The 14,290-nt window shown below is 37.4% G+C and overlaps 1 protein-coding gene across 12 annotated transcripts in view; it reads left to right on the top strand.

The window, feature by feature from the left end:
* Positions 1-14,290, top strand: part of LRRFIP2 (LRR binding FLII interacting protein 2) — a 125,842-nt gene that overhangs the window by 28,549 nt on the left and 83,003 nt on the right. For 6 of the 12 annotated variants that reach the window (XM_050937984.1, XM_050937982.1, XM_050937983.1 and 3 more), the window contains exon 3: positions 7,023-7,109. In XM_050937984.1, the coding sequence (XP_050793941.1) occupies positions 7,023-7,109 (87 nt within the window). Of the gene's footprint in view, positions 1-7,022; positions 7,110-8,726; positions 8,778-12,972; positions 13,027-13,121; positions 13,167-14,290 lie in introns of all 12 variants that reach the window. The other 6 variants (XM_050937976.1, XM_050937978.1, XM_050937975.1 and 3 more) reach the window with 3 other exon arrangements.

Here is a 14,290-nt window from a genome sequence, read left to right as displayed (position 1 = left end):
GTGATGAGGAAGATGCAGAGCGAGATTCCTTCAGGCATTCATGGAGCAGCTCCAGTTGGTGGATTGCTGCATCTGGGCCCGAGAAATGAGCACTGATTGGTGGGATTGCATCATAATTCATATTTGAGAAGACCAGCAGTAGCTGCAAAATTTTCAGATGCAAAAACCCACTTTCTGGATCTGTGCACCAAACTTATCTCACACCTTCAGCTCAGACACATCAAAATGAGCTGCATTGATTTTGGAGAAATGAGTGGCAATCACACTCTGGAAGTTTGTAATACCAGATTGCTATCGGTCAGTGGGGGAATCAGTTTGGAGTTGGGGCATGTGTCATCCAAGCATGTAGGGCCATTAAGTGCCTCCTGCCACACAGGGTTATGACTCTCGGTAATGTACAGAGAATAGTGGATAGATTTGCAGGAATGGAGTTCTCAAACCATGATGGAGAAATAGATGGTGCACACATCCCTATTCTGGCACTAGCATACCTTACTATTCAATACATCAACAAAGGGATTTTTTTTCATAGTTATGCCGGCAATAGTGATTCACCAAGGATGCTTCACTGATATTAATGTGGGCTAGTTAGGGAAGGGACATGATGCTTGTATATTTAAGGATACATGGCTTTTCAAAGAGCTGCATGCAGGAATAGTCTTCCCCAACTGGCGTGTTACCGTTTGTAATGTTGGAAATGCCAATAGTGGCTCTGGGGGACCCAGCCTACTCCTTGCTCGCCTGGCTCATGAAACCATACATTGGCCACCTTGACAGTACCAAAGAAAGATTCAACTATTGGCTTAACAGGTGCGAAAGAGCTGTGCTTTTGGTACATTGAAGGGTCGCTGGCATGATTTACTCAGATGAGATCCAGTTTAGTATCAACCAGCTGGTTTATTGGAATAGACTAAAGAGTGTTTCTTTACTCTGTCAAGCTTCCATCATAAGAGGTAGCAGCTTGTTGGCATCTGCTGCTGTTTGTTTCCTGTCCACTCCTGCTGGGACTAGTTATGATGGTCTCTTTAGCTGCTGGGACTCTGCCCCTCCACCCCTTTCTCCATCTCTTTGCTGGATTCTTGAAGCTTCTGAAGGAAGAGAGGGAGGGAGTCTCTTCACTACACCAGGCTGGGAGTTCGTCACCAGCAGCTGCCTGGCATAGCTGTAGCTTCTCTTATGTTCTGTTAGCAGCCTTTTCCAGAGCACAGTGTGTATTAAAAAATTCAAACAGAGACTAATTCCAAAACTTGTTCTAAAATTTAACTACAAAATTTATTTGAGCACAACTCAGATTAGGTATTCACTCTTGTGTGCCATTAAAATATGCAAAAATGCAAAAGACCAAAGGGTTACCTGTACTTAAGAGACTTTTAAAGGTCAATTCAAAAATCAGGCTTCAACCTATTTTTTTTATTTACTGATACCTGTAACAGTGACTTTTGTAATTGAGTAGAAAAAAATTTATTCCCTGTTTTTCTACATTGTTCACTTTATGCATTTGACAACACACAGCGTATAGGCAGTTTCTTTTGTTTATATTATTTTTTCCACACAGTAATAGGAGCGTTTAAAAAAAGAAGGAAATTGTTGCGTGTAAAAGCACAAAATTGGCAGAGGGATTCAAAGGCAAGTGAAATATCTGGAACTACAGTACTTCTAACACCTTTTTAAGATGATGTGATTTACAGTAGGCAATGTCCCTTTTTTGATTTCCAATTTCACTAGAAAAATCAAAGCATTTCCAGTTCATGTGATATTCCAATTCTTTCTGCTTAGATCCATGCAGATAAATATGTATTCTTAGAAATAACATGAGACACATAGCCAAATACAAGATATGAAAAATACTTTTTAAAAAAGAACATATCCCCATTTTCCTTTGCGGATGATTTCTTATATTAGCTTTCAGATGTTAAAAAGAGAGCCTTAAACATTTGCTTACATTTCTACACCACAGACTTACTTTGTTAGAACATTAATCCTTTAACTGTCTTTCTTAATAATGTTTCTGGATCACCATAATCTTGTGTGGGCCTATGTGGTTATAGGGTATTAAAGCGTGTTTGTGGATCACCTTTTAAAGCAAGAATAAGAGTTTCTTAATTAATCTAGTTATTTCGATGATTTGCGATTCATCCAGTTTCCTCAATGGTTTCCTGATGCTGATAAGTAAGGATAAGATTTTGTCACAGAGATCACAGATTCCGTGACAGAGAGCCTTCGTAACATTTTCTGCTTCAGGGGCCTTGAAGCTGTTTAGTTTCTCCCCGGGTGTCAGCCCCTACCCCTTATTTTTAGTAAAAACCCGGGTCATGGGCATCCATTAATTTATTTGTTTGCCCACAACCTGTCCAATTCTTTTTCTAAAAATAAGGGTGACAAAATCTTTACCTTACTGATGAGTTAAAGGGACAAATAATAAAAGTGCAGAACAAAATAATCCTTATGATAAGAAAATTGTTGAAGTGGTTGCAGATAGCCTGACCTGGTATACCAAAAGTAAACATGTTTGTTTTCAACTTCTAGAAAATTGGTGCAGAGAAATTAGACATTGAAAAGAAGTTGCCCTAGAGTAATCTTTCGTTGGTTTTATTTGGGAAACCATCCTATATAGTAGACTCTCTGTTTCTGTGTTGCATAACATTTTGGCTTTTGTTGTGTTTTTTTTTTTATATGTATGTATATTATGCTAGAACAAGACTCCACTGTGTCTTCGTTGCTCTCAGTTTATTTGCCACCTGCTGAAAGTCATCTACAAACACTGATGAGATTAGTATTCTTTCAAACTGTTTTTCATTATGACACAATAAAATGAGACATTAGATTGGTCTGATCTTAATAATAGGATTGCTCCAGTCCTTCCTTGCAGGCTTTTATCAGCAATTTAAATAGTTAACAATGCTGGCATTAAAATTTGGCTTCAGAACGGTCACACTCTTAGCATAGGGGTAGTTCATACTTAAGTTAGAACTGTTGTTTTGAGGCTGCCAGCAGACCAAGGCAGACTTCAATTTTATAGCCATAATGGCTAGAGACTTTTTTATAAAAGCTTACGCCAGGTCTACGTGAAATCTTGAGTTTGCCATAAGCTGAGGTGTGAATCTAGCCTGCTGTGAACTGACACTGTGAACCCTGCTGGTGTGCATTAACAATTTGCATTTGTTAATGCACATTAGCAGGGTCCGCAGGAACAGTTAGTCTTCAGCAGGCTAGTGCAGGGTAGATTCACATCCTGACTTGCCGTAAACTAAATGTTCATGTAGATAAGTCCTAAGATTTTGGATCACAAGGTGCAGCCAGTAGACAAAAGTAAAAGCTCCATTGAGCATACACTCAGCTTCAATGTTTAGTCATTTTGTAATAAATAGTTTACAGAACAAAATATCCTTGCTTTTTCATTGCCTGAATCATTGTGAACATTGCTTTGTTGTGTTTATCCCTTCACTTGCTGTCAGCCCCATTAGGCTGTTCCATGCTTTCTTTTTCACAATGGCTTTTGAGTTTGTGGATTCTAGTGGTGACATGACCACGGCCTTCAAGAGTATAGGCTTTTAAACTTGATTTCCTTGCGGTATCACCATGTTGGTCACTGACAATATTCAGTGATTGAATTAAAATCATAATTCTGACAAATGTTTATTCATTTTGCCTTCACTGCTAAAACCTGAAAGGATTGGGAGGTCTGCTTTAAACTCTTTATGATAGAGTTGGTTCTGAAGACCCATTTCACTAATACTGGTTTGAGGGTTTAGTACTAATGAGCTCTTTAACTCTTAATGAGCTTTTTAACTGTTACCCACTCAACAAAAGTGGCTGTGAATGTTTAACAAATGGAGTATTTATGTCTAAAAACCCTCTTAGATGCAGGAAACATCACCAGGAAAATGCATGATGAAATCGAAGACATTCTCTATTTGACCTTCCTGAAAAGGAACCAGGAGAAGTCTATCTGTTCAGTTTTGGTCTCTTTGCTGTCCCTTAAACAGTCTGAATTTTCATTGAGCTGTTTCATTCCATCTGGCTGCTATCTTGGTATTTCTTTCTCCAGTATAGGATTTATCTTTGTTCATCCTAGAGTCAGCAGGTTTCTGAAAGGCATTGTTCATATAGTTCTTCTGACACATGAGCCACATCCAATTCTGTCATGGGATTTGACTTTGCAGTAATGAGGCTTACGGAGCCTTCATCTGAACTCCTGTCTGACTTTTCTTTGAACTGTCACACTGTGAAAATGGTGTTCTTTCCAGCTTTATCGTCTGCATGGACGGTTAGTGAGATCCAAGCCTTGATGGCTGACCCTTACCCTCACCACAGTGTTCCCTTTCACAGTTTCATAAAGATAAAGTGGTCCTGTGTCCCCATCTTAAACTCCTTATTAAAGTGATCTAACTTCCATCTCAGACTATAAATTTATATTTTTCTCTAAACCTCATTGACATCCTGAGGATGTCAGGCGACACACTCTCTAGAATTGAAGAGAAGGCCCTTTAATTATATAAGTATTATCAATTTGCAAGTCTCCTTAAGAATTTCTGGCATGTGGATCCAGGGGTTAGTCTATCTCTTCAGAAGTTTGTCTGAACGGATTTAAGTAAACATACTAAGAAGAAGGAACAGTTATTCCCCTTGTAACTATAATTCTTCAGGTAACTGTAATTCTTCAGATTATAATTCATACTCACCCACCTTCTCCATTTCTTCAGAATCTTGATTCTTGAATTAGTGTGGAAGGAACTGAGTGGCCTTTGTGGCCTTGCCCCCTTTTCAATCTTCAGATTTTGGCAAGTCACATCAGAGTGTTTGCGCACATGATTTCATCAGCTGAAATTTATAAATTAGTGCTCTAGGGAACTGTCTTCTAAAAATGAGTTTCCATATAGGCAGTCGTCTCGAACCACGGTTACAGCTCTCTCCCGGTGAAGTCAGTATCTTGGAGAATCCATCCTCTAAATTTGCCACATGGATTTACAGCATTAAGAAGCTCTGAGAATAAGTTGCATGAACATAGAATATCTGGTATCTACAACTTTTAGACTAGTTGATTCAATAATAATCCATAAGATTTGAGATGTGTTGGGTGGTAGTACTGTCGCTGGGTTTCTGGCAGATGTCAGTTTCAGATGTAGAAGGAAGCTTGGAGTTGAGGGCACTGGGAAAGTTGATGGATACTTTCATGTATACCACTTTATACATCTGAACCCACATGGAGTAAAGGTCACCTAAACTCCATTTCCCAAAAATAACCCTGTCCTGCTCAGATCATATAGCTGCACTCAGCAACGTTCTCTCTTGGTGTTTCCTTTATAAATCACTTTTCTGATGTTTATAACCCACCCATAAAGAGAGGTGCACCATTTTTTTCTCACTTTGGCATTCTGAAAAGTTACATTTTGAGCCCTTAGCTTGGATACATTGTCAATTACACATTTAATCTTTATTAAAACATATATACGTCCCCTCTTTATTTAAAAGTGTATATAATTATCAAGCTTGCCGTGACTCTGTAAAGGTTTATCCAATAACAATTTACATCTTGTTTTTACACTTGCCTACATTTAGAAGAAGTTTAAAGTTTGACATTTAGGACAAAATGTTTAATGAACACAAAACTCATATTAATGTTAAAACCACACAAATTAGTGTGAAATGAGATTGTCCTGCATCTGATTACTGTTACAAATAGAGTGTCTTATCAGCAAAATAGTGACTACTGCATGGTAACTACTGGTATTTTTATGCCATTTGCAGGGCAAAGAGCTAACTGTTATACTGTAAAATCCCTTGGAAACTTTGAAGTTTTTTTAATTTTAAAGAGTAACTTTAATGTTAAATGGTATGGGAGAGGTGGGGAAAATTAGAGTGGGAATAAAATGTTAACCACAGATGAATTTAATTTGAGGCATTTCATATTTACCATTCCCTTCATGGAATGAATGATAGCTTTTATTATTCAGCTTTAAATTGTTAGTTATTTGTTAAATGCTACATTTTAATATATGAAGAAACTTAATTTTTATTACTAGAAATCCTAACCATATCATTAGTTGTCTGATGCAATTAGTTACTTATTTTCAGTTACTAATAAGTAATTAACTGTACATTAAACAATTAATGATATGTCTGGGATTTCTAGTGATGATAAACCTGGCATACAATACATGGCTTAATTATTAAAAAAAAAATTAAGAATAATTTTTTTCATGTTACTGTCTAACAATGTAAGAAATTTGAACTTGATTTCTACTCCTAAGCCTCTAGCTTCCTGAAGATCAATACATCATTCATTGACCCTTCTGGTTAAATCAGAAGTGGCATTAAGTGTCTGAAAAAAGACCCCGTTACTCATCTAGAATCATGCTACAGTGTATTGTCCATAAGGGTAAAGAATGAAATGGGGATTTAATTTAGGGCTCCAGCAGGGACACTCATCTTGTGCCTTTTCCTCCACTAATTTTACATTTTTCAATAATAGTTGACTTTGGTAATTTCCCCTAAAATATTAAGCTTTGTTTTTATAAATCCTTGCAAATGAGGTTTGGGCTTTGGCCTGTGGTGTGCATCTGTTGTAAGGTCTTTGAATTGTGTTTGTTATTGCTTATGTTTTGACTCAAAACATTGCTAACTTGGGCCTCTGGTTCTGCAAACACAGTTGTGCTTAACACTATGCATGTCAGCAGTCTTAATTGAAGGCATTAGAACTATTCATGTATATAAAATTAAAATCTGTTAGTGTTTGTAGGCTTAGGCCTTTACCAACACTTTGCTTTCTGTTTTAACTCTTTTGTCTGGCAGTGGTATCTTTAAAAATTCTGATATGTACTCTTTTTTTGTGGTTTTGTTCTTGCCCTTACAACTGCTGCTTGCTGTCAAATAGATTTTTTTTTCCAATATGTACAAGCTGTTCATTAGAATCAGGATCTGTTTTTGTGGGGAAACTATTGTATCAGGTATTCAAACACATTTTACAAAGCCAAGTGATTAAAAAGCTGCCTAACTTTTTATTACTTTCAATTAACTTATAGGCAGAAGCAAGGCTTGCAGCCAAACGGGCTGCTCGAGCAGAAGCAAGAGAGATACGTATGAGAGAACTGGAGCGACAACAGAAAGAGGTAATGTCAATTTTGCTATGCTTTATTATTTTGTACTAACCTTCTTAATGAATTGCCTAGTAATATGTTTCTTAAGAAAAGTTATTTAAAATGTTTCAGTATAGTGTAGCCATATGTCAGCATTTCCTGCATATGGTAGCCATTGCTATAGCTTTTTCCAGTGTAGTGCTGGAATTCAAATGAGTAACTTGCTCCATTCCTATCTCTGCACATGCATGGATAGCACTGCATGTATGTAGTCATAGTAAAATGTTAATTTCAAACTTCACTATTAACAAAGAATACTAAAGCAAAAAGGGGATCAGCTATTTAAATATGACTGTAACACTTTTGCTTACCATACGACTACAAAAATACCTTTTGAAACTTGTCTTTTCTAATTTGGCATGAGACTCCAGTCATTAGAATGTTTTTGTAATAAACAGCAGTTTTGTATAATATAACTTGAACAAATGCAATAAATTAATTGCTTAAAAACAAAACCGCTCAAAGACATGGACTGACCTAAATGTTTTCCTTTGAAAATGGATTGTTGTCCTTTTAACTTGGTAATTTATTTTCAGCAAACAGTACATAGCACAACAGCACTGCCCATATAAGTAACTCTGAATATACAAGAAGGCTATTTTAATGCTTTCATTAAAGGAACATCTTTAATTTGAAATCCAGGCAAATTTATAAAATCAATTAAAAAAAATTTAAAATACCAAACCTGCCCCGTGTCAGCTGACACTTCATATTGTTTTACAAGGACATTTTCTTGGTTTATAGATTTCTCCCCCCTTCCACACACTATTGCTATGGAAAACCCATTCTGTAAGCAAGGGTATCTGATTGCACCCAAAATGCTGTCTGTTGTTCAAAGTAAACAAACTGAATCTTATTTATAATATTCCTAGTTGTTACTTTTAAAAATAAATCACAGTTCTGTCTGATTTTTTTTCCAAGTTGACGGTGTTCTGTTAAAAATGAAAAGAACAATTCTACAGGCATGGTACCCGTCTGACTAATCTGTACAAGAGCGTTTGGACATAAGATTACAGTTAATTGAAAAGGTTTTTTAGCAGGACTCCATGTTTAGGATGAAAAAATGAAAAACACTAATGGGTATCATGGGAACACTAATTAAAAGTGATACAAAGACAGTAGTGAAATGTATACAGAAAGCTGCCTTTTCATTTAGCATACTTATGGGATTATATGCCTCTTGGCCCCAGTGAAGTGAATTGGAGTTTTCCCTTTGACTGCAACGAAACCAGGATTTCATCCCTCCCTCCCTGTCTGTTAAAGAATAAACACACTAGTTAGTTCTGTAGATTATTCTGATATTCTTGCATTTATAATAATAAAAATGACATTCACTTGAAATGAATGAATTAAAAAATGGCAGTCTCTCTTAAATTCTTCCATAGAGTTGAGAGTTTGACAGTTTGGGTATGATGGTATGGAGCGAATTAGAAATCAAGACAGAACTTCTTTTGTATTTGGCTTTAATTATTCTAATTGTGTTACCTAAAATAAATTTACAGATCTCATATTCTGTGATTTGTAAATTGTACAAGATGATGTAATCTGTGAGACCTGTTCTGTATTAATGTTTTTTTAAACATTTTGTAGCTTTCTCATCGCTCATATGATAGAAAATGGGGACGTATCCAAAAATGGATGGTAGGCCAGAACTGCCTGTTGTGCATGTTGTTTACGCTTTCAGAGCTAACATAGACTTGGAGGGAATAAATTTACTAATGGTTTGCAAAGCGTGAACACATTTTATGACGGATGGGAAAAAATCATTACATAAGGTCACATATAGGACACTGCACAGAGGCAAAAAACATTGGAAGTGTGCCATTTTCTCTTTCACAGTGGGTTTGTTTAAAGTTTATACAATTACTTTCAGAATGGAATTAAAGTAGCTTTATGTTGTCAAAGGCTTATTTTTAAAATTGTAAATGTTTCTACGTTAACTTATTTCCACATATTACTTTATCTTTTTTGTAGACCTGCCTTATTCTATATTCTTCCTTGATTAGACTGGCAGATGTTTCCTTCCACAGATGATCCAGGCTATCTTTCAGTGGCTAATACTTTCTTTAAACAAAACGTCAGTTTAAAATTGATTATACTGTACCTTCCAACTTTTCTTTCCATCTTTAAAAATAAGAGGGAGAGGCGGGCAGAGGCAGCTTACTCTTGCATTCTGGACTCCAAACTTCCAGTTGATTCCAATGGGACTTTGGGGTGAAAAAGAATGCAAGTCTGGTTCCTCTAAATGGGATGGCATGGAGATAAGAGTTGAATTATAGCACAGTGCTCCTCATTCTGTTTACTTTTATGCAGCTTTATAATTAGAGAACTGTTTTCACAAATTTGTAGGCCTATCTTTGCTTTTCTAAAAGCAAAATTCAGATATGATTTGTTTTATGAAAAGTTCTTAATATGTAATGACCTGTATTAAGAAGATTAAAGTAAACCAGGTTCAAATATAATTTAGCAGAATGTAACTTCGAAGTATTAAAAACAGCACCATAATCAAGGATATTGTCAGCAATTCTATAGAGAAGTCTTATAGTTTTCAGAGGGTTAAATGTTCACATTTTTATGCTAAACCTTACAAATTGAGTTTATGGCTAGAAGGAATGAATTTATTTATTTTTGTTCACTCCAGATTGCATGTAATCCATTTAACAAGAAAAACTGAAACGTGTCCAGGCATTTAACCTTTTAATATATTTCTTTAGAATACGTTCTGCGGTTTGTTTGTTTTCCTTAAAGGTGTAAGAGCATGAACTTTGTTTTTTATTTTTGGATTGATTGTAACCTATTAATAAAAATTGCCATGCTATTAATGTTCAAAGAGTACATTTCCAGATGCCATGTTGATTTTTTTTTTCCACTTTCCTATTTGTTACATGCTTAGTAGCACTGATCTAATGCATGAATGGGTTTTGCAGAGGAAAAGGAAGTTGCCTTTATCAAGTTAGAAGAAATATTTTTTAAAAATTTGATTGACATTTTAGAAGCTAAACAATTTTGTAGGCTAGGGATTTACTCTATTTGATGGTTACAATATTCCAACAATATCATTTGGCTTCTATGCATTGTAGTTCCAAAGTTGATTCACAAATTAAACATCACACTGACTTCATACTCTACTGAAATTGCAACTGAATCAGTCTGTTTACTTTTACTTTTACTTTTATCTTGTCAATCCTCCACAAACTGTTTGTTTATTTTAAAAGCAGTTATCTCAGGGTCCAAGTGCATATTATTCATTATACTTTAATGTATTTGTTAGGGTTTGTCTTCACTGGAGAGTTGACTTGAGATATAACTCTAGTGCAGGGGTCGGCAACCTTTCAGAAGTAGTGTGCTGAGTCTCAGTTTATTCACTCTAATTTAAGGTTTTGCGTGCCAGTAATACATTTTAACCTTTTTAGAAGGTCTCTGTCTATAAGTCTATAATATATAATTAAACTATGGTTGTATGTAAAGTAAATAAGGTTTCAGAATGTTTAAGAAGCTTTATTTAAAATTAAATTAAAATGTAGAGTCCCCCCAGACTGGTGGCCAGGACCCAGGCAGTGTGAGTGCCACTGAAAATCAGCTCGCGTGCCAACTTCGGCACCTGTGCCATAGGTTCCCTACCCCCGCTCTAGTGCAACCCCACCAGGAGTCTCATCTCTATATACACAAATCCTTCAATTGAATGTGGTGCTGCAATTAACGAGAGTTGCCTAACCTATCCAGGGGTAGTCTATACCCCTGGATTTAGAGTTAGCACAGCTCACCAGCTGCTCATACTCTGTGCAGCTCAAGTGTTGTTTTGCAGTGTACCCACTAACTTGAGTTAATTCCTCTCTAGTTAACCTAGCTCGATTATAGATAATCAGAATTAACTCTGTGGTGATGACATCGCCTTAAACACCATCAGTGTTTGTGTGCTGCCATACCAACTCTTTGTCATCTCTGGTCCCATGCTAGGGTGAGTGTGTTTAGATTTCCATTTTTGTTCCACTGTGTGATGGCCTGCCTTATCCTGAGAATTCAGTCTAGTCTCTCAAAGGAGGATCAGGTTGTCAACCGGTTGCTGGACACCCAGTTGCTACCTCCTGCCCAGTGATACTGGACCATCACTGTCTTGATGTTTTTTTGGTCTCTGCATTGACAGGCATTTGAGTGGATTTCATTCTCCCTTAGATTCTTGGCCATCTGCTTAACTTTCTGTTGCCTTTAAGCAGAATTCAGATCTGCCTAAATGCCTGCCTTGCTTTCGATCATAAGCCGGGCCTGACATCTTTGTTAGCCAAAGCATACATCCTAAACACCTACCCTTTTAAAATTGATAATCATACATGGTAGCTAGCAGAAATTATCACCAGCTTCAACAATCTGCCTGTAATGGACACTGCAGTGTTCACTAAGGTCTGTGATTGAGAGTGCTGACTACTTTACAGTTGCTTGCCATTTCTTGGTTATGTAGGCAGGATAGCCTTTTGTGATGGGTTATATAGAGGTAAAAATTGCCAAAGAGTGCCCAAGCACATGTCGGGTAATGCACTCTGGAATACATTACTGCAGTGCTCAGGGAAAAGAAATGTTGGCCAACAGTTGCACAGGCATAGTTGGGGGAGTTTTTTTGTATGTACCAAAATAAGTGTTATGAATTCTTAAGGAGGGCAACCATTTGCCAATCTTGGCTGCTTCCAGGGGCAGGCCACTGTTAGCCACAAAGGTTACTTATCATGTATTATACATTTTGAACCTGGACACATCATTTTTGGAGTCAACCATGTGGTTGAAAACTTGGTTAAAAGTGTAGTATAAATGAGGGACCCTAAGTCCCAAACTAATATCACTTCTATTACAATCTAAAAGGTGTTGCTGGAATGGACTCCTTTACCCTGTTGATAGGTGAGGTCTGACTGCTAGCACTTTATGACCTTTTGAGAGGTGGAAGACTAGAGAGGGCAAGAAAATTGTTTTGAAGGACTTGTATTTTTTTACAAGTGGGTCCAGTTCAAATGTGAAGTTTTATACTGAATGGTTTAAATTAAAACAGAATTTCGTAGTGTATTTATTCCCTGTAACTCAGTAGTTCTCAAACTTTAGTACTAGTGACCCTTTTCACCTAGCAAGCCTCTGAGTGTAACCACGACCTCTCCCCAAATTAAAATCAGTTTTTTTTACATGTTTAACACCATTATAAATGCTGGAGGCAAAGCGGGGTTTGGGTGGAGGCCAACAGCTCATGGTCCTCCTCCCCATGCAATAACCTCGTAACCCCCTGAGGAGTCCCGAGCCCCAGTTTGCAACCCCCTGCTGTAACTAAACATTTTTTATGTTTAAGATGCTTCTGGCAATTAAAACAATAGTTTTTCCCCCTCTTTTTTATTTTTTTCCCCAGTTTTCCCACAAAGGTTCCCTTATTTCCAGGTTATAGTAAACCCTCCCCAATTCTTCAGTAACTTTGGAATCAACTTTCACAATCTTGTTTTGATAAACTTCTCTAGAGTGTAATTCTTGGGTTTCTTTTGTTTGTTTTTAGTCTTTAGTGAGACTTTTCTACATTTATTCTAGATGTCATATTTCTACCCAACCAGCAAAAGACTGTCCATTTTTTACCTTTAATTAAATAATACGACACTTCAACTGCACTTTCTTAACATGGTGTGGTAGACATCTGCCTTAGAGTCAAAATGAAAGCAACGTTCATCTGACATGAATTGATTCATTTGCTTCAGTTGATTTTCCAAACTCTTATCTGTGTGGAAGATAAGTACTGCATGCTCTTCTGTTTGCTTGCTTTTATTTTGTTCATCTTTTTTTCATTAAATAACTTTTTACATTTCTTCTTTCTCAGGAAGATTCAGAGAGAGCCAGGTATTCTCTCCCGTCTAGTCGTCATTCCTATCTGGTTTGTGCTAATCTATAAACTCTCCCTTCTCCCTGTTAGGCTTTACTTTAACAAACAAACATTTAACTTCATTTTGCTTTCATTTTTCTTATCAGGGAGTGGATGACTTGGTGTCTGCTCGAAGTATTGGCAGTCATAGGGTTAGTACATAGTTTGTATGAACTTTGATGCTACATGCAACTTACCTGTTTTAATCAATATAAATGGGGTAGTGTGTTCACGTCAACATTTTAATTGTATCTTGTATCAATTTATTGGAATCTTTAATAAATCTTTAAAATCTCATGGTGTTTGTACTATGAGATACCTTGCCCCCCCGCCCCCAGGAAAAACCCTAAACACTTAAGCTCCTAAATTATAATACAAACATAAAATAATTAACTTACTGTGAGTTTGGAAATAAGCCCCAAAACATAAGCAGTTCAGATATTGATTACATAGAATAATTTTACTTCCATTGGAAGCAAACTAAAAAAAATTGCATACAGTAACTCCTCACTTTAAGTCGTCCTGGTTAATGTTGTTTCATTGTTACGTTGCTGATCAATTAGGGAACATGCTCATTTAAAGTTGTGCAATGCTTCACTCTTACGTTGTTTGGCTGCTTGCTTTCTCCACAGCTGGCAACGTCCCTATGTCCTGTCTTCTTCCCCCTCTCCTCCAGCACTGCCCACCCACTGGCAGACCCCACGGATCAGTGCCTTCCCCTTCCTCCTCCCCACACCCACGGCAATCAGCTGGCTTGTGGCGTTTCGGGGGGAGGAGCGAGGACTCGGTGTGCAGGCTTGTGGCGCAGCGTAGGAAGTAAAGGGGGAAAAGATGGGGAGAGAAGAGACAGGTCAAGGATGGGGACTTGGGGGAAGAGGAGGAGTAGGTGGGCTGAGGGTTGAGCCACCCCACCCCACCCCGGGTGCTAGCAGAGTAGAGGAAGCTGCCACTGCTGCACAGTGTGCTTCTCCTCGCCTACAGCACCTTCAGCCTCCTTGCCTGTCTCATCTCCAGTGCCAGTGGGCTGTGCACGTGTAGGGTAAGGCAGGGGCACCTCCCAACTATAGTACTGTACAGTATGTACCATATGTTTGTAAACACACAGCACGTGCACACTACTTTCTCCCCCTGCCCACATAGTATTAAATTGCTTGTTTAAAAGTATTTAAAATGTATATAATGCCTTTTGTCTGGCAAAAAAAAAAAAAAATTCCCTGGAACCTAACACCTCCCCCCCCATTTACATTAATTCTTATGGGGAAATTGGATTAGCTTA

This window comes from Gopherus flavomarginatus, chromosome 2 (genome assembly GCF_025201925.1).
Source record: "Gopherus flavomarginatus isolate rGopFla2 chromosome 2, rGopFla2.mat.asm, whole genome shotgun sequence".
NCBI lineage: Eukaryota > Metazoa > Chordata > Testudines > Testudinidae > Gopherus > Gopherus flavomarginatus.
The sequence above is the reverse complement of the archived record's forward strand: the minus strand, read 5'-3'. Positions and strand labels throughout refer to the sequence as shown.